This window comes from Microtus pennsylvanicus, chromosome 11, assembly GCF_037038515.1.
Source record: "Microtus pennsylvanicus isolate mMicPen1 chromosome 11, mMicPen1.hap1, whole genome shotgun sequence".
NCBI lineage: Eukaryota > Metazoa > Chordata > Mammalia > Rodentia > Cricetidae > Microtus > Microtus pennsylvanicus.
Window position 1 is genome coordinate 1082155 of NC_134589.1, and position 12581 is coordinate 1094735.

Sequence of the window (12581 nt, forward strand, 5' to 3'; positions counted from 1 at the left end):
TACCACCCAGAGCCTCAGCAAGCTGGGATGAGGGAGAGCATAGCCTGAGGATTTACACACAGAGTCCACGTTCAGTGGTGCTGCTACTGTGTCCATGATGGTGGACAGGGTCTCCTCCACTTCTGTTAGAAGCTGGGCCTTTCACATAATAGCATCGTCCACAGTGTACAGAACACAGACTCGGGTGTGCTCCCCTAGAATTGTGTTTAAGACACTGGAGAAGTGAAGCCAGAAGTCAGCCTTGCTGCCTCCACATCCGCCCTTTCCCAGAGTGTGGGACTGTGAAAGCCGTTTTGATCTGTTTGTTTCTGGCCTTTGTTACATTTCTGTTGTGAAAAGACACTGACCAAGGCAACTTACAAAAGAAAGCATTTCATTGGGGCCCTGCTTACATTTTCAGAGGGTGAGACCATGATCATCATGGTGGGAAGCACGGTAGCAAGCAGGCTTGGTGCTGGAGCAGTGGCTGAGAGCTCACATTTAATCCACAAGCACTAGGCAGAGAAGGAAAGACTGGGATCAAAACCCACCCCCAGTGACACCTCCTCCAACAAGGCCACACCTCCTAATCCTTCCCAAACAGTTGCATCAACTAGGTAAGAACTAAATACTCAAATATAAGAGCCTATGGGGGTCATTTTCATTCAAACCACCACATTTCTTAACCCCTGGCTAAGGGTGCCTTTGGCAAGATATGTAGAGGTATATGGGCACCTGCAGAGAATCAGCTGTGTCCTGGGCACTGAAAAGAGCAATTCTCGAGACCTTCAACCTGGAAGTGGAGTCCACTGTCGCTCTTCACTGCCTCTGGGGGTGAATACTCAGGATGCGCCAAGACTCAGGACTTCCTTGTCATCTACTAGGAATGGCCCCCAGTGCACTTCTTTTAGGGACCAAGAACTTTGTCCATTGTGGGAGGGTTTGACTTCCGAAACAGCCAGGAGTCTTACACATTAAGTCAGAGCCAGAAATATGTGTCCAAGTAAAGACTAATTGGCTGGGTGGTGGTGGTACATGCCTGTAATCCCTGCACTCGGGAAGCAGAGGCAGGAGGATCTCTGTGAGCTCAAAGCCAGCCTAGTCTACAGAGTGAGTTCTAGGACAGCCAGGGATACACAGAGAAACTGTCTGAAAAAACTAACAAGAAAAAAAAGAAAAGACTAATTGTGCCAGATGTGATGGTTCGAGCTGGCAGTCTTAATTCTTGGGAGACAGGCAGGAGGGTCACCATGAGTTCCTGGGCCAACTTGGGCTACAGAATGAGACTCAGACTCAGAAAGTCAACAACCACCAAAAATAGCTAAACAGCCATGATGTGCAAGAAATGACCCATTTTTTGATGGTACCAGAGCCACAAAAGTAGTATGAGAGGGGCTTTAGTCAAGAAGGGCTTCAGCAGGAAGGTCTGGTAAGTAGTTGGTTTGCACAGACTCAGCAGAATGTACGCGTGGTCCTTTCGACATCGGGGAGCATGGGTTCTGTTGTCTCCAGTGGCATCCCTATCTCAGGAAGAAGAAACCGGCATATCTGCTGCAAGAGAATTGGGATTGTCTGCCCAGTGTGGGCTGGAATAGTCGGCCCAGCCTGGTGTGGCCTGGAGCAGTCTTGGCACTGGAGGTAGCTGTGAGGAGAGGTCAGGCCACAGTCTCACGTGTTGGGCAGCCTTGTCAGTTGAACTGATTCAGTAAAACAGTGGTTTTCCTCTGCTGGCGTAACTGGATATCAACATGTAGAAGAATGAAAATAGACCCATATCTATCACCATGCACGAAACTCAAGTCCAAATGGATCAAAGACCTCAACATAAAGCCAGCCACACTGAACCTTATAGAAGAGAAAGTGGGAAGTACACTTGAACACATTGGCACAGGGAACCACTTCCTAAGTATAACCCCAGCAGCATAGATACTGAGAGAAACAATTAGTAAATGGGACCTCCAGAAACTGAAAAGCTTCTGTAAAGCAAAGGACACAGTCAACAAGACAAAACTACAGCCTACAGAATGGGAAAAGATCTTCACTAACCCCACATCAGACATAGGTCTGATCTCCAAAATATACAAAGAACTCAAGAAATTGGACACCAAAAGAACACATAATCCAATTAAAAAAATGGAGTACAGACCTAAAACAGAGAACTGTCAACAGAGAAATCTAAATGGCTGAAAGACACTTAAGGAAATATTCAACATCCTTAGTCATCAGAGAAATGCAAATCAAAACAACTCTGAGATTCCATCTTACACCTGTAAGAATAGCCAAGATCAAAAACACTGATGACAACTTATGCTGGAGAGGTTGTGGGGAAAAGGGAACACTTCTGCATTGCTGGCGGGAGTGCAAGCTAGTACAACTCCTTTGGATGTCAATGTGGCGATTTTTCAGAAAATTAGGAAATAGCCTTCCTCAAGACCCAGTAATACCACTTTTGGGTATATACCCAAAGGATGCTCAATTGTGCCACAAGGACATGTGCTCAGCTATGTTCATAGCAGCTTTGTTTGTCATAGCCAGAACCTGGAAACAACCTAAATGCCCCTTGACCAAAGAATGGTTAAGGAAAATGTGGTGGTGTATTTATACAATGGAGTACTACACAGCAGAAAAAAATAATGACATCTTGAATTTTGCAGGAAAATGGATGAAGCTAGAAAACATTTTTTGAGTGAGGTAACCCAGACACAGAAAGACAATTATCACATGTACTCACTCATAGGTGTTATTTATTTATTTTTATTTTTTTTAATATTTATTTATTATGTATACACTATTCTGTCTGTGTGTATGCCTGCAGGCCAGAAGAGGGCACCAGAACCCATTACAGATGGTTGTGAGCCACCATGTGGTTGCTGGGAATTGAACTCAGGACCTTTGGAAGAGCAGGCAATGCTCTTAACCTCTGAGCCATCTCTCCAGCCCCTCATAGGTGTTTTTTAAACATAAAGCAAAGAAAGCCAGCTTACAAACCACAATTCCAGAAAACTTAGACAACAATGCGAACACTAAGAGAGACTTACATAGATCTAATCCACATGGGAGATAGAAAGTAGAAAAAGACAAGATCTCCTGAGTAAATTGGGAGCATGGGGACCTTGGGGGAGGATTGAAGTAGGGAGGGCTCAATAAATATCAATTAAAAAATTGAGATTAAAAACAATGGTTTTTCTCTTATAAAATGAAACAAACTGATGGCTGGGAACTGGCCTGCTCACCTTCATCACATACTGTGCGCAAAGAAAATCTTCCTTCTTGTCGGTTAGTCACAGGGTCACAAGACATTGGAGGAAATTTACCCATTCATTGCTGAAATGTTTTTGAATGCATGCTACATGCTGGTAGCTCTCTAGACTCTGGGTCAGGCATGAATACCTGGCATACCTAGATTGCCTGCCCTCACAGAGCAAAGAACATCCTTGGAGCAGTTAACCTGAGCAAGATCCTAGCCTTCCCAGCGTGGATGTGGTGAAACAGGAGGGTCAGGTGTGGGGTTTGGTTGGATTCGCTTTCAGGTAGAGTGAGCGGTCAAGAAGGGCCATTAAGCATTGGGGGCGGGGTGGGGGAATCATCAGGAGGAGGACAAGCACCTGCCTGTGTGCACAGGGATACCTAAAAACTAGAGTTCATGTTCATGTGAGGAATGAATGTTGGCCTGCAGGGCCTTGCAGGAACGGGAGCAGCATGGGGAGCCCTGGGCTTCTGTGCAGAGCACTGACAAGATTGAGGATCTCTGGTCCAGAAGTGGGAGAAGTCGTCAGCAGGCTGATGGGACATGCCTGGACAGTAGGCCCTAGCGGATGAGAACAGGCCAGCTTTTGATATGCTTAGAGAGGAGCCTGTGGGACTTCTGACGTGGCTGATGAAGAGGCGGTTGCCAGGGACGCCTCGGTTTGGTCTGAGCACACAGGGTGACCGCTAGTTGTTGAGACAAGGGCACCAGGAGGACAGTGACTTGTCATGTTGGCTGACCAGCAGGACCAGAAGGTGGCAGCACTGGCTCGTGTAGTAGTGTGGATCCCTGTTCTCTGGTAGCCACAGCCTGCAGAACTTCCCTTGTGGGCTTTGTTCAGAAAAAAAAAAAACAACAATGTTTCATGATTTGTGGATTTGCTGCCATTGATTAGTTGGCTGGTTTTGGTGTGGATCTTTTGAGAGAGGTTCCTACCGTGTAGCCCAGGCTGACTAGAACTTGTCTGTCTTTGCCTCCCAAGTTCGGGGGTTACGGGTATATTCCACCAACTCACCTCCCACCTTTCCCTCCCTCTTTCCCTCCACCCCCTCTCTCACCCCCTTTCTCTCCCTTCTTCCTTCTTTCCTTTCTTCCTTCCTTCCTTCTTTCCTTCCTTCCTTCCTTCCTTTTTTGTTTGTTTCTATGCTTGGAACAGAATCCAGGGCATCATACATGACAGGCAAGCATCCTACCACTAAGCTATAACCCCATGATTCTGTAATTTATAATAATGATTGTAGTATTCTGATTCCAGTAAGGTTGCTCATGTGACCGTTCATATTTCATATTTACCTTTCAAGGGACTGAAAACCTGAAATGTGATTTTTCAGTCATGCTTTCTACAGCTTCCTAAACAGGTACGTGAGCAGCAGGGGCAGAATTCATGGTGCACACATTTGTATGGGGCCTGTCTGCCCGGGCTGGACGGTGTGCTCCACAGGACTGGGAGGGGGGCAGCTCCCTCACAGCTGCGTCTGTGCCCCCTCAGCCCTGCTTTCAGGGCCAGTCTGGTGGTGGGCAGGGCAGGGCCCAGGTCCAAAGGGGCTCACACATTCCTGAGCACTCAGTCCTCCCAAGGGCTCCAAGAATGAGGTGAAGGATGACTGACACTAGGTAGTAGAGAGATTAGGCCAGTGAACACCCTCATCAGCCAAGGACCCCATGGCTGCCCTCTCCATGTCAGAGAAACGAGAAGATGTGCGTAATGTGTGTGCTACCCTGACGGCGGTGACTGTACAGTCCGCATGTGTGTGCTACCCTGACGGCGGTGACTGTGCAGTCCGCATGTGTGTGCTGCCCTGACGGCGGTGACTGTACAGTCCGCATATGTGTGCTGCCCTGACGGCGGTGACTGTGCAGTCCGCATGTGTGTGCTACCCTGACGGCGGTGACTGTACAGTCCGCATGTGTGTGCTACCCTGACGGCGGTGACGGCGGTGACGGCGGTGACTGTGCAGCCCGCATGTGTGTGCTACCCTGACGGCGGTGACTGTGCAGTCCGCATATGTGTGCTACCCTGACGGCGGTGACTGTGCAGTCCACATGTGTGTGCTACCCTGACGGCGGTGACTGTGCAGTCCGCATGTGTGTGCTGCCCTGACGGCGGTGACTGTGCAGTCCGCATGTGTGTGCTGCCCTGACGGCGGTGACTGTGCAGCCCGCATGTGTGTGCTACCCTGACGGCGGTGACTGTGGAGCCCGCATGTGTGCGCTGCCCTGATTGCGGTGACTGTGCAGTCCGCATGTGTGTGCTGCCCTGACGGCGGTGACTGTGCAGTCCGCATGTGTGTGCTGCCCTGACGGCGGTGACTGTACAGTCCTCATGTGTGTGCTGCCCTGACGGCGGTGACTGTGCAATCCGCATGTGTGTGCTACCCACACGGCGGTGACTGTGCAGTCCGCATGTGTGTGCTACCATGACGGCGGTGACTGTACAGCCCGCATGTGTGTGCTACCCTGACGGCGGTGACTGTACAGTCCGCATGTGTGTGCTGCCCTGACGGCGGTGACTGTACAGTCCGCATGTGTGTGCTGCCCTGACGGCGGTGACTGTACAGTCCGCATGTGTGTGCTGCCCTGACGGCGGTGACGGCGGTGACTGTGCAGCCCGCATGTGTGTGCTGCCCTGACGGCGGTGACTGTGGAGCCCGCATGTGTGCGCTGCCCTGATTGCGGTGACTGTGCAGTCCGCATGTGTGTGCTACCCTGACGGCGGTGACTGTGCAGTCCGCATGTGTGTGCTGCCCTGACGGCGGTGACTGTGCAGTCCGCATGTGTGTGCTGCCCTGACGGCGGTGACTGTGCAGTCCGCATGTGTGTGCTGCCCTGACGGCGGTGACTATACAGTCCGCATGTGTGTGCTGCCCTGACGGCGGTGACTGTGCAGCCCACATGTGTGTGCTGCCCTGATTGCGGTGACTGTGGAGCCCGCATGTGTGCGCTGCCCTGATTGCGGTGACTGTGCAGTCCGCATGTGTGTGCTACCCTGACGGCGGTGACTGTGCAGTCCGCATGTGTGTGCTGCCCTGACGGCGGTGACTGTGCAGTCCGCATGTGTGTGCTGCCCTGACGGCGGTGACTGTGCAGTCCGCATGTGTGTGCTGCCCTGACGGCGGTGACGGCGGTGACTGTGCAGTCCGCATGTGTGGGCTGCCCTGACGGCGGTGACTGTACAGCCTGCATGTGTGTGCTGCCCTGACGGCGGTCACGGCGGTGACTGTGCAGCCCGCATGTGTGTGCTGCCCTGACGGCGGTGACTGTGCAGTCTGCATGTGTGTGCTGCCCTGACGGCGGTGACGGCGGTGACGGCGGTGACTGTGCAGCCCACATGTGTGTGCTGCCCTGATTGCGGTGACTGTGCAGCCCGCATGTGTATGCTACCCTGATGGCGGTGACTGTACAGTCCGCATGTGTGTGCTGCCCTGACGGCGGTGACTGTACAGCCCGCATGTGTGTGCTACCCTGACGGCGGTGACGGCAGTGACTGTGCAGTCCGTATGTGTGTGCTGCCCTGATTGCGGTGACTGTGCAGTCCGCATGTGTGTGCTACCCTGACAGCGGTGACTGTGCAGTCCGCATATGTGTGCTGCCCTGATTGCGGTGACTGTGCAGTCCGCATGTGTGTGCTGCCCTGACGGCGGTGACTGTACAGTCCGCATGTGTGTGCTGCCCTGATTGCGGTGACTGTGCAGTCCGCATGTGTATGCTGCCCTGACGGCGGTGACTGTACAGTCCGCATGTGTGTGCTGCCCTGACGGCGGTGACTGTGCAGTCCACATGTGTGTGCTGCCCTGACGGCGGTGACGGCGGTGACTGTGCAGTCCGCATGTGTGTGCTGCCCTGACGGCGGTGACTGTACAGTCCGCATGTGTGTGCTGCCCTGACGGCGGTGACTGTACAGCCCGCATGTGTGTGCTACCCTGACGGCGGTGACTGTGCAGTCCGCATGTGTGTGCTGCCCTGATTGCGGTGACTGTGGAGCCCGCATGTGTGTGCAACCCTGATTGCGGTGACTGTGCAGCCCGCATGTGTGTGCTGCCCTGACGGCGGTGACTGTGCAGCCCGCATGTGTGTGCTGCCCTGGTTGCGGTGACTGTGCAGCCCGCATGTGTGTGCTGCCCTGGTTGCGGTGACTGTGCAGCCCGCATGTGTGTGCTGCCCTGGTTGCGGTGACTGTGCAGCCCGCATGTGTGTGCTGCCCTGGTTGCGGTGACTGTACAGCCCGCATGTGTGTGCTACCCTGACGGCGGTGATGGCAGTGACTGTACAGTCCGCATGTGTGTGCTGCCCTGACGGCGGTGACTGTGCAGTCCGCATGTGTGTGCTGCCCTGATTGCGGTGACTGTGCAGCCCGCATGTGTGTGCTGCCCTGACGGCGGTGACTGTGCAGTCCGCATGTGTGTGCTGCCCTGACGGCGGTGACTGTGCAGCCCGCATGTGTGTGCTGCCCTGGTTGCGGTGACTGTACAGCCCGCATGTGTGTGCTACCCTGACGGCGGTGATGGCAGTGACTGTACAGTCCGCATGTGTGTGCTGCCCTGACGGCGGTGACTGTGCAGTCCGCATGTGTGTGCTGCCCTGATTGCGGTGACTGTGCAGCCCGCTTGTGTGTGCTGCCCTGATTGAGGTGACTGTGCAGCCCGCTTGTGTGTGCTGCCCTGATTGAGGTGACTGTGCAGCCCGCATGTGTGTGCTGCCCTGATTGCGGTGACTGTGCAGCCCGCTTGTGTGTGCTGCCCTGATTGAGGTGACTGTGCAGCCCGCTTGTGTGTGCTGCCCTGATTGAGGTGACTGTGCAGCCCGCTTGTGTGTGCTGCCCTGATTGAGGTGACTGTGCAGCCCGCATGTGTGTGCTGCCCTGATTGCGGTGACTGTGCAGCCCGCTTGTGTGTGCTGCCCTGATTGAGGTGACTGTGCAGCCCGCTTGTGTGTGCTGCCCTGACGGCGGTGACTGTGCAGCCCGCATGTGTGTGCTGCCCTGGTTGCGGTGACTGTGCAGCCCGCATGTGTGTGCTGCCCTGGTTGCGGTGACTGTACAGCCCGCATGTGTGTGCTACCCTGACGGCGGTGATGGCAGTGACTGTACAGTCCGCATGTGTGTGCTGCCCTGACGGCGGTGACTGTGCAGTCCGCATGTGTGTGCTGCCCTGATTGCGGTGACTGTGCAGCCCGCTTGTGTGTGCTGCCCTGATTGAGGTGACTGTGCAGCCCGCTTGTGTGTGCTGCCCTGATTGAGGTGACTGTGCAGCCCGCTTGTGTGTGCTGCCCTGATTGAGGTGACTGTGCAGCCCGCATGTGTGTGCTGCCCTGATTGCGGTGACTGTGCAGCCCGCTTGTGTGTGCTGCCCTGATTGCGGTGACTGTGCAGCCCGCTTGTGTGTGCTGCCCTGATTGCGGTGACTGTGCAGCCCGCTTGTGTGTGCTGCCCTGATTGAGGTGACTGTGCAGCCCGCATTCTGACCCAACTGAGGGAGCTACACCAGCCCCTTTGAGGGTGGCACCCATGAGCCGCTTCTCCCTTAGAAGAGAGAGGTTCCTTTTTTCTGTTTTGTTTTTTGAGATGGGTTTAGAGCCTGTACTGGAACTAGCTCTTGTAGACCAGGCTGGCCTCGAAATCAGAGATCTGTCTGTCTCTGCCTCTCAAGTGCTGGGATTAAAAGGTGTGCACCACCACTGCCCCACTTACCTGAGAAATTTTTATGTAGCTTGATATATATTAGTATATGTATATAAAATAGAAATGTAAATCACACAGTTACTGGTAATAAATCATAGATAAAGTTAATTTAAAATCTTTCTTGGCTGGCAAGATGGTTCATTGAGTAAAAGCACTTGCTGCCAAGCCTGCCAACCTGATTTCTGTCCCTAGAACTCACGTGGTAGAAGCAGAGAGCCGACTCCAGCAAGTTGTCCTCTGACCTCCCCACAGTGTGCACACATGCAGACACACACATTTAAGTGGATAAATGTGGAGAAATAAAACAGTCTTTGGGCGCCAGGCATGGTGGTGCCAGGCATGGTGGTGCGCACCTTTAGCCCTAGCACCTGAGAGCACAGGCAGGTGGATCTCTGAATCCAAGGCCAGTCTGGTCTAAACAGCAAGTTACTGGGGCTGGAGAGATGGCTCAGCGATGAAGAGCTCTGGCTGCTCTTCCAGAGGAGCTGGGTCCAATTCTCAGCACCCACGTGGGGGCTAAAAACTGTAACTCCAGTTCCATTGGATCTGATGCAAGCAAGCCCTAGACACTCATGCAGTGTGCAGACATACATGCAGGCAAAACACTCGCACATATTTAAAAAATTTTAATTACATAGTAAGTTCCAGGCCAGGCAGTGCTACACAGTAAGACCCTATCAAAAACAAAGACAAAGAAAACTTTAGTTTACATTTAATTTGACCATTTATTAACAAAGAAAGCAAATTTGCCTACTAATAAATTGGATGTGCTTGTTTATTTTTACAAAAATGGTGAAATCTTGGCTGACTACTTGATACTTAGAACATCAAGCATCTTCAAGTTTTTTTCAGAGCTGGTTGATATTTTGATATCAATGATGAGAAGATTGCTTTACTTAAATATAGTACAAAGTGATAGAAGTTTGTCTGTGGTCTGGAGAAATGTTTTGGTGGTTTAGAGCAGAAGTCCCAGGTTCAATTCCCAGCATCCATGTGGCAGCTCACAACCAACTGTAACTCCAGTTCTAGGGAATCTAATGCCATCTTCTGGCCTCCAAGGGCACCAGGCACACTTGTAGTGCAGACATACATGCAGGCAAATGACATACACACAAGCAAAATGTGTGTGTGAGAAACAGCTCTGACTGTCCTGGCCTCAAACTCACAGAGATCCGCCTGCCTCAGGCGTGCGCCACTACTTCCCGGACAGACAGAAACTTTTAAAATTAAGCATTCTTACGTAATAAAAACCAAAGGTCTATAAGGATACATATTGAAGAATGGTGGTACGAAGCCTTTGTTTTCTGTAGGTAACTATCATGCGTGCAGAACAAACTTTGTATGTGCTGTAAAGGCACTGCGGCTCACGCCGGACCGTGGTCTCAAGCCTGACCCGAGGTGTCTCAGGTCGCTGCCCTCCTTCACTCCCCACTCACAGGAGCTGCTGCTGGAGTTTGAATCTGAGATGCAGAGACGGGAGCACGAGTTCCAGCTGAGGGCAGACGACTTGAGCAATGTGGTCTTGGCCCATGAGCTCAAGGTAACCGTCCCTGTCTGGGCTTTGGCGGGCTTTCTAGCTCTCCAGTTCACTGTTGCCAGCTTTGATCTGAGCTGCGAGCACCTCAGCATCCTCCCACAGCTGCTCCCCCGTACTTTCCTAGGTGAAGCTACTGAACAAAGAGCTGCAGGCTCTGAGAGAAGCTGGGGCGCAGGCCACAGAGAGTCTGCAGAAGGCAGAGGCAGAGCACATCGAGTTGGAGAGGAGGCTACAGGGCCGTGCCCTGGAGTTCCAGAATCTGGAGGCCGTGAAGGATGGTCGGTACGTGGGTTCTCCTCCCGGGCACTGTGGCCATCAGGGCTAGAGCCTGGTGGCCCTGCCTTCCTAGCTATGCCAGCTCTTTGCTTCGGCTTCTTCTGTAACTGCTCTTTACTGATACAGTTTTTGTTCAGGATAAAGGACTTGGAGGAGAAGCTTCACTCTGTACAGCTGGCCAGTAAGAGAGCCGAGGACACCGTCAGGAGGAAGTGAGTATTTGTGCCTGGGTGGGGAGCTCTGGGAGAGAGTCTGGGTTGTAGTCACTGACGACAAGGGCCCTGTGACGGGTAGCCTGTGCTCACGTGATGCTTTGGCTCCATGCTCTACTTCCTCAGAGAGGGTTAGACTTTCAACATCTCAAAATTTAAAATTCTTTAAGGGCCAGGACTCCAGGTCATTGGTAAAGCACAAGCTTAGCATGCCTGAAATTCTGGATCTAATCTCCAGTGCCAAAACACGCTTTTAAAAAGTATAGCCTTAGTTAAAAGTTAACTTTTATGGGTGAGTGAGCTTCCTCTGTACATAAAATCTTTGCCACCATAGCGAGCGAGTGGCCAGAGTTCCCTCTCTGGAATCCATGCGGTTAAAGAAGAGAACTGACTTCACACACGTGACTTCACACAATGCCCACCAGTAAATAAATATTTAAAAAATTGAAAGTTAACATTTAAAACTTGAATGTTTTATTAACTATAAATTTTAGACTGTAGCCCCAAACTTTACCATGTTGATGCAGTCACCTCTTATTCTCATGGATGTAGATTCTCTGAGCTCTCTTTTTCCTGCTGACATAGCCTGTGACCAGAGTAGGTTGGGACCCAGCCAACTGCAGCAGGTGCTTCCTGGGACACCCAGGAAGTAGGTGGTGTGTTGGCTCAAGGTGGGGACTTCAGCAGGGCCATTGAAACATTGCCCCTCCTCCAGGCTATTGTGGGGTTCAGGAGGTGCTGGAACAGCACAGTCAACAAGGTAGCTCCATGGAGTGGGTTGGGGATGGGGTGAGAGGCCCCATGAGTGAGCTCAGCTGGAAGCTCCAGCTCTAGGGTTTTAGCCCCCAGGGCAAGAATCATTTACTTTCTCTTCCAAAGGAAACACAGTAACTGTAGCGATAACACACCTCCCTAGTGATGAGCTGAGAGTGCTCCTGTGCCCTCCATGGGCTGGTCATGGTCTCGGTGGTGAGCTAAGAGTGCTTTGTGAACTGTTTTGGTGTCTGTCTTGTGAGCTTTGGGAAGCATCCAGGAGCCTGGCATCTGAGAATAGCTGCTTACATAGGAAGAGCAAGCTCACCCCCAAGTCACTCCTGTAAAGCCGGCATCCTGTCGGGGATCCTGTAGTGTGAGAACAGATGGCAGACACTTTGCAGACTCCAGGGCACTGAGTGAACCCTGGTGGGGCCCTTCCCTGTGTTCCAGACACGAAGAGCTTGACCGTGAAGCCAGGAAGAAAGATGCAGTGCTGGCAGCAGTGAAGAGCGCCCATGCAGAGCAGCTGCGAGCGCTGGAGGCCAGGGTGCTGCAGCTGCAAGCCCACTGCGAAACCCTGGAGGGGCAACTGCGCAGGGCCGAGTGGACGCGAGCTGATGATGCCAAAGAAAAGAATGCCCTTATTGACAAGTGAGCCACTCCCTCTGGCCTGCCTGGCCCAACAGCCCTGCGTGCCTGTGCCCTGGCCAGGCATGGGCCATTTTAGACCAAGGAAAATTGCATGCAATAGGTGGGAGGGACTTTGGAACTTTCTGGCTAATTTTTCTAACCATTTCTCTTAATGTTTTCTTTTTAATTATGTAGTTTTTATATTTATGATTATTTGTGGTAAAGTATACATAACAAAGTTTGTCTTTAGTTTTTGCTTTTTCTAAG

The 12581-nt window shown here is 52.1% G+C and overlaps 1 protein-coding gene across 2 annotated transcripts in view; it reads left to right on the top strand.

Annotated features, from left to right (window-relative positions):
- Ccdc57 (coiled-coil domain containing 57) overlaps window positions 1–12581 on the top strand; it is a 99306-nt gene that overhangs the window by 17494 nt on the left and 69231 nt on the right. For both annotated transcript variants that reach the window (XM_075989767.1, XM_075989768.1), the window contains 4 exons: window positions 10342–10443; window positions 10565–10722; window positions 10854–10928; window positions 12135–12335. In XM_075989767.1, the coding sequence (XP_075845882.1) occupies window positions 10342–10443; window positions 10565–10722; window positions 10854–10928; window positions 12135–12335 (536 nt within the window). The remainder of the gene's footprint in view (window positions 1–10341; window positions 10444–10564; window positions 10723–10853; window positions 10929–12134; window positions 12336–12581) is intronic.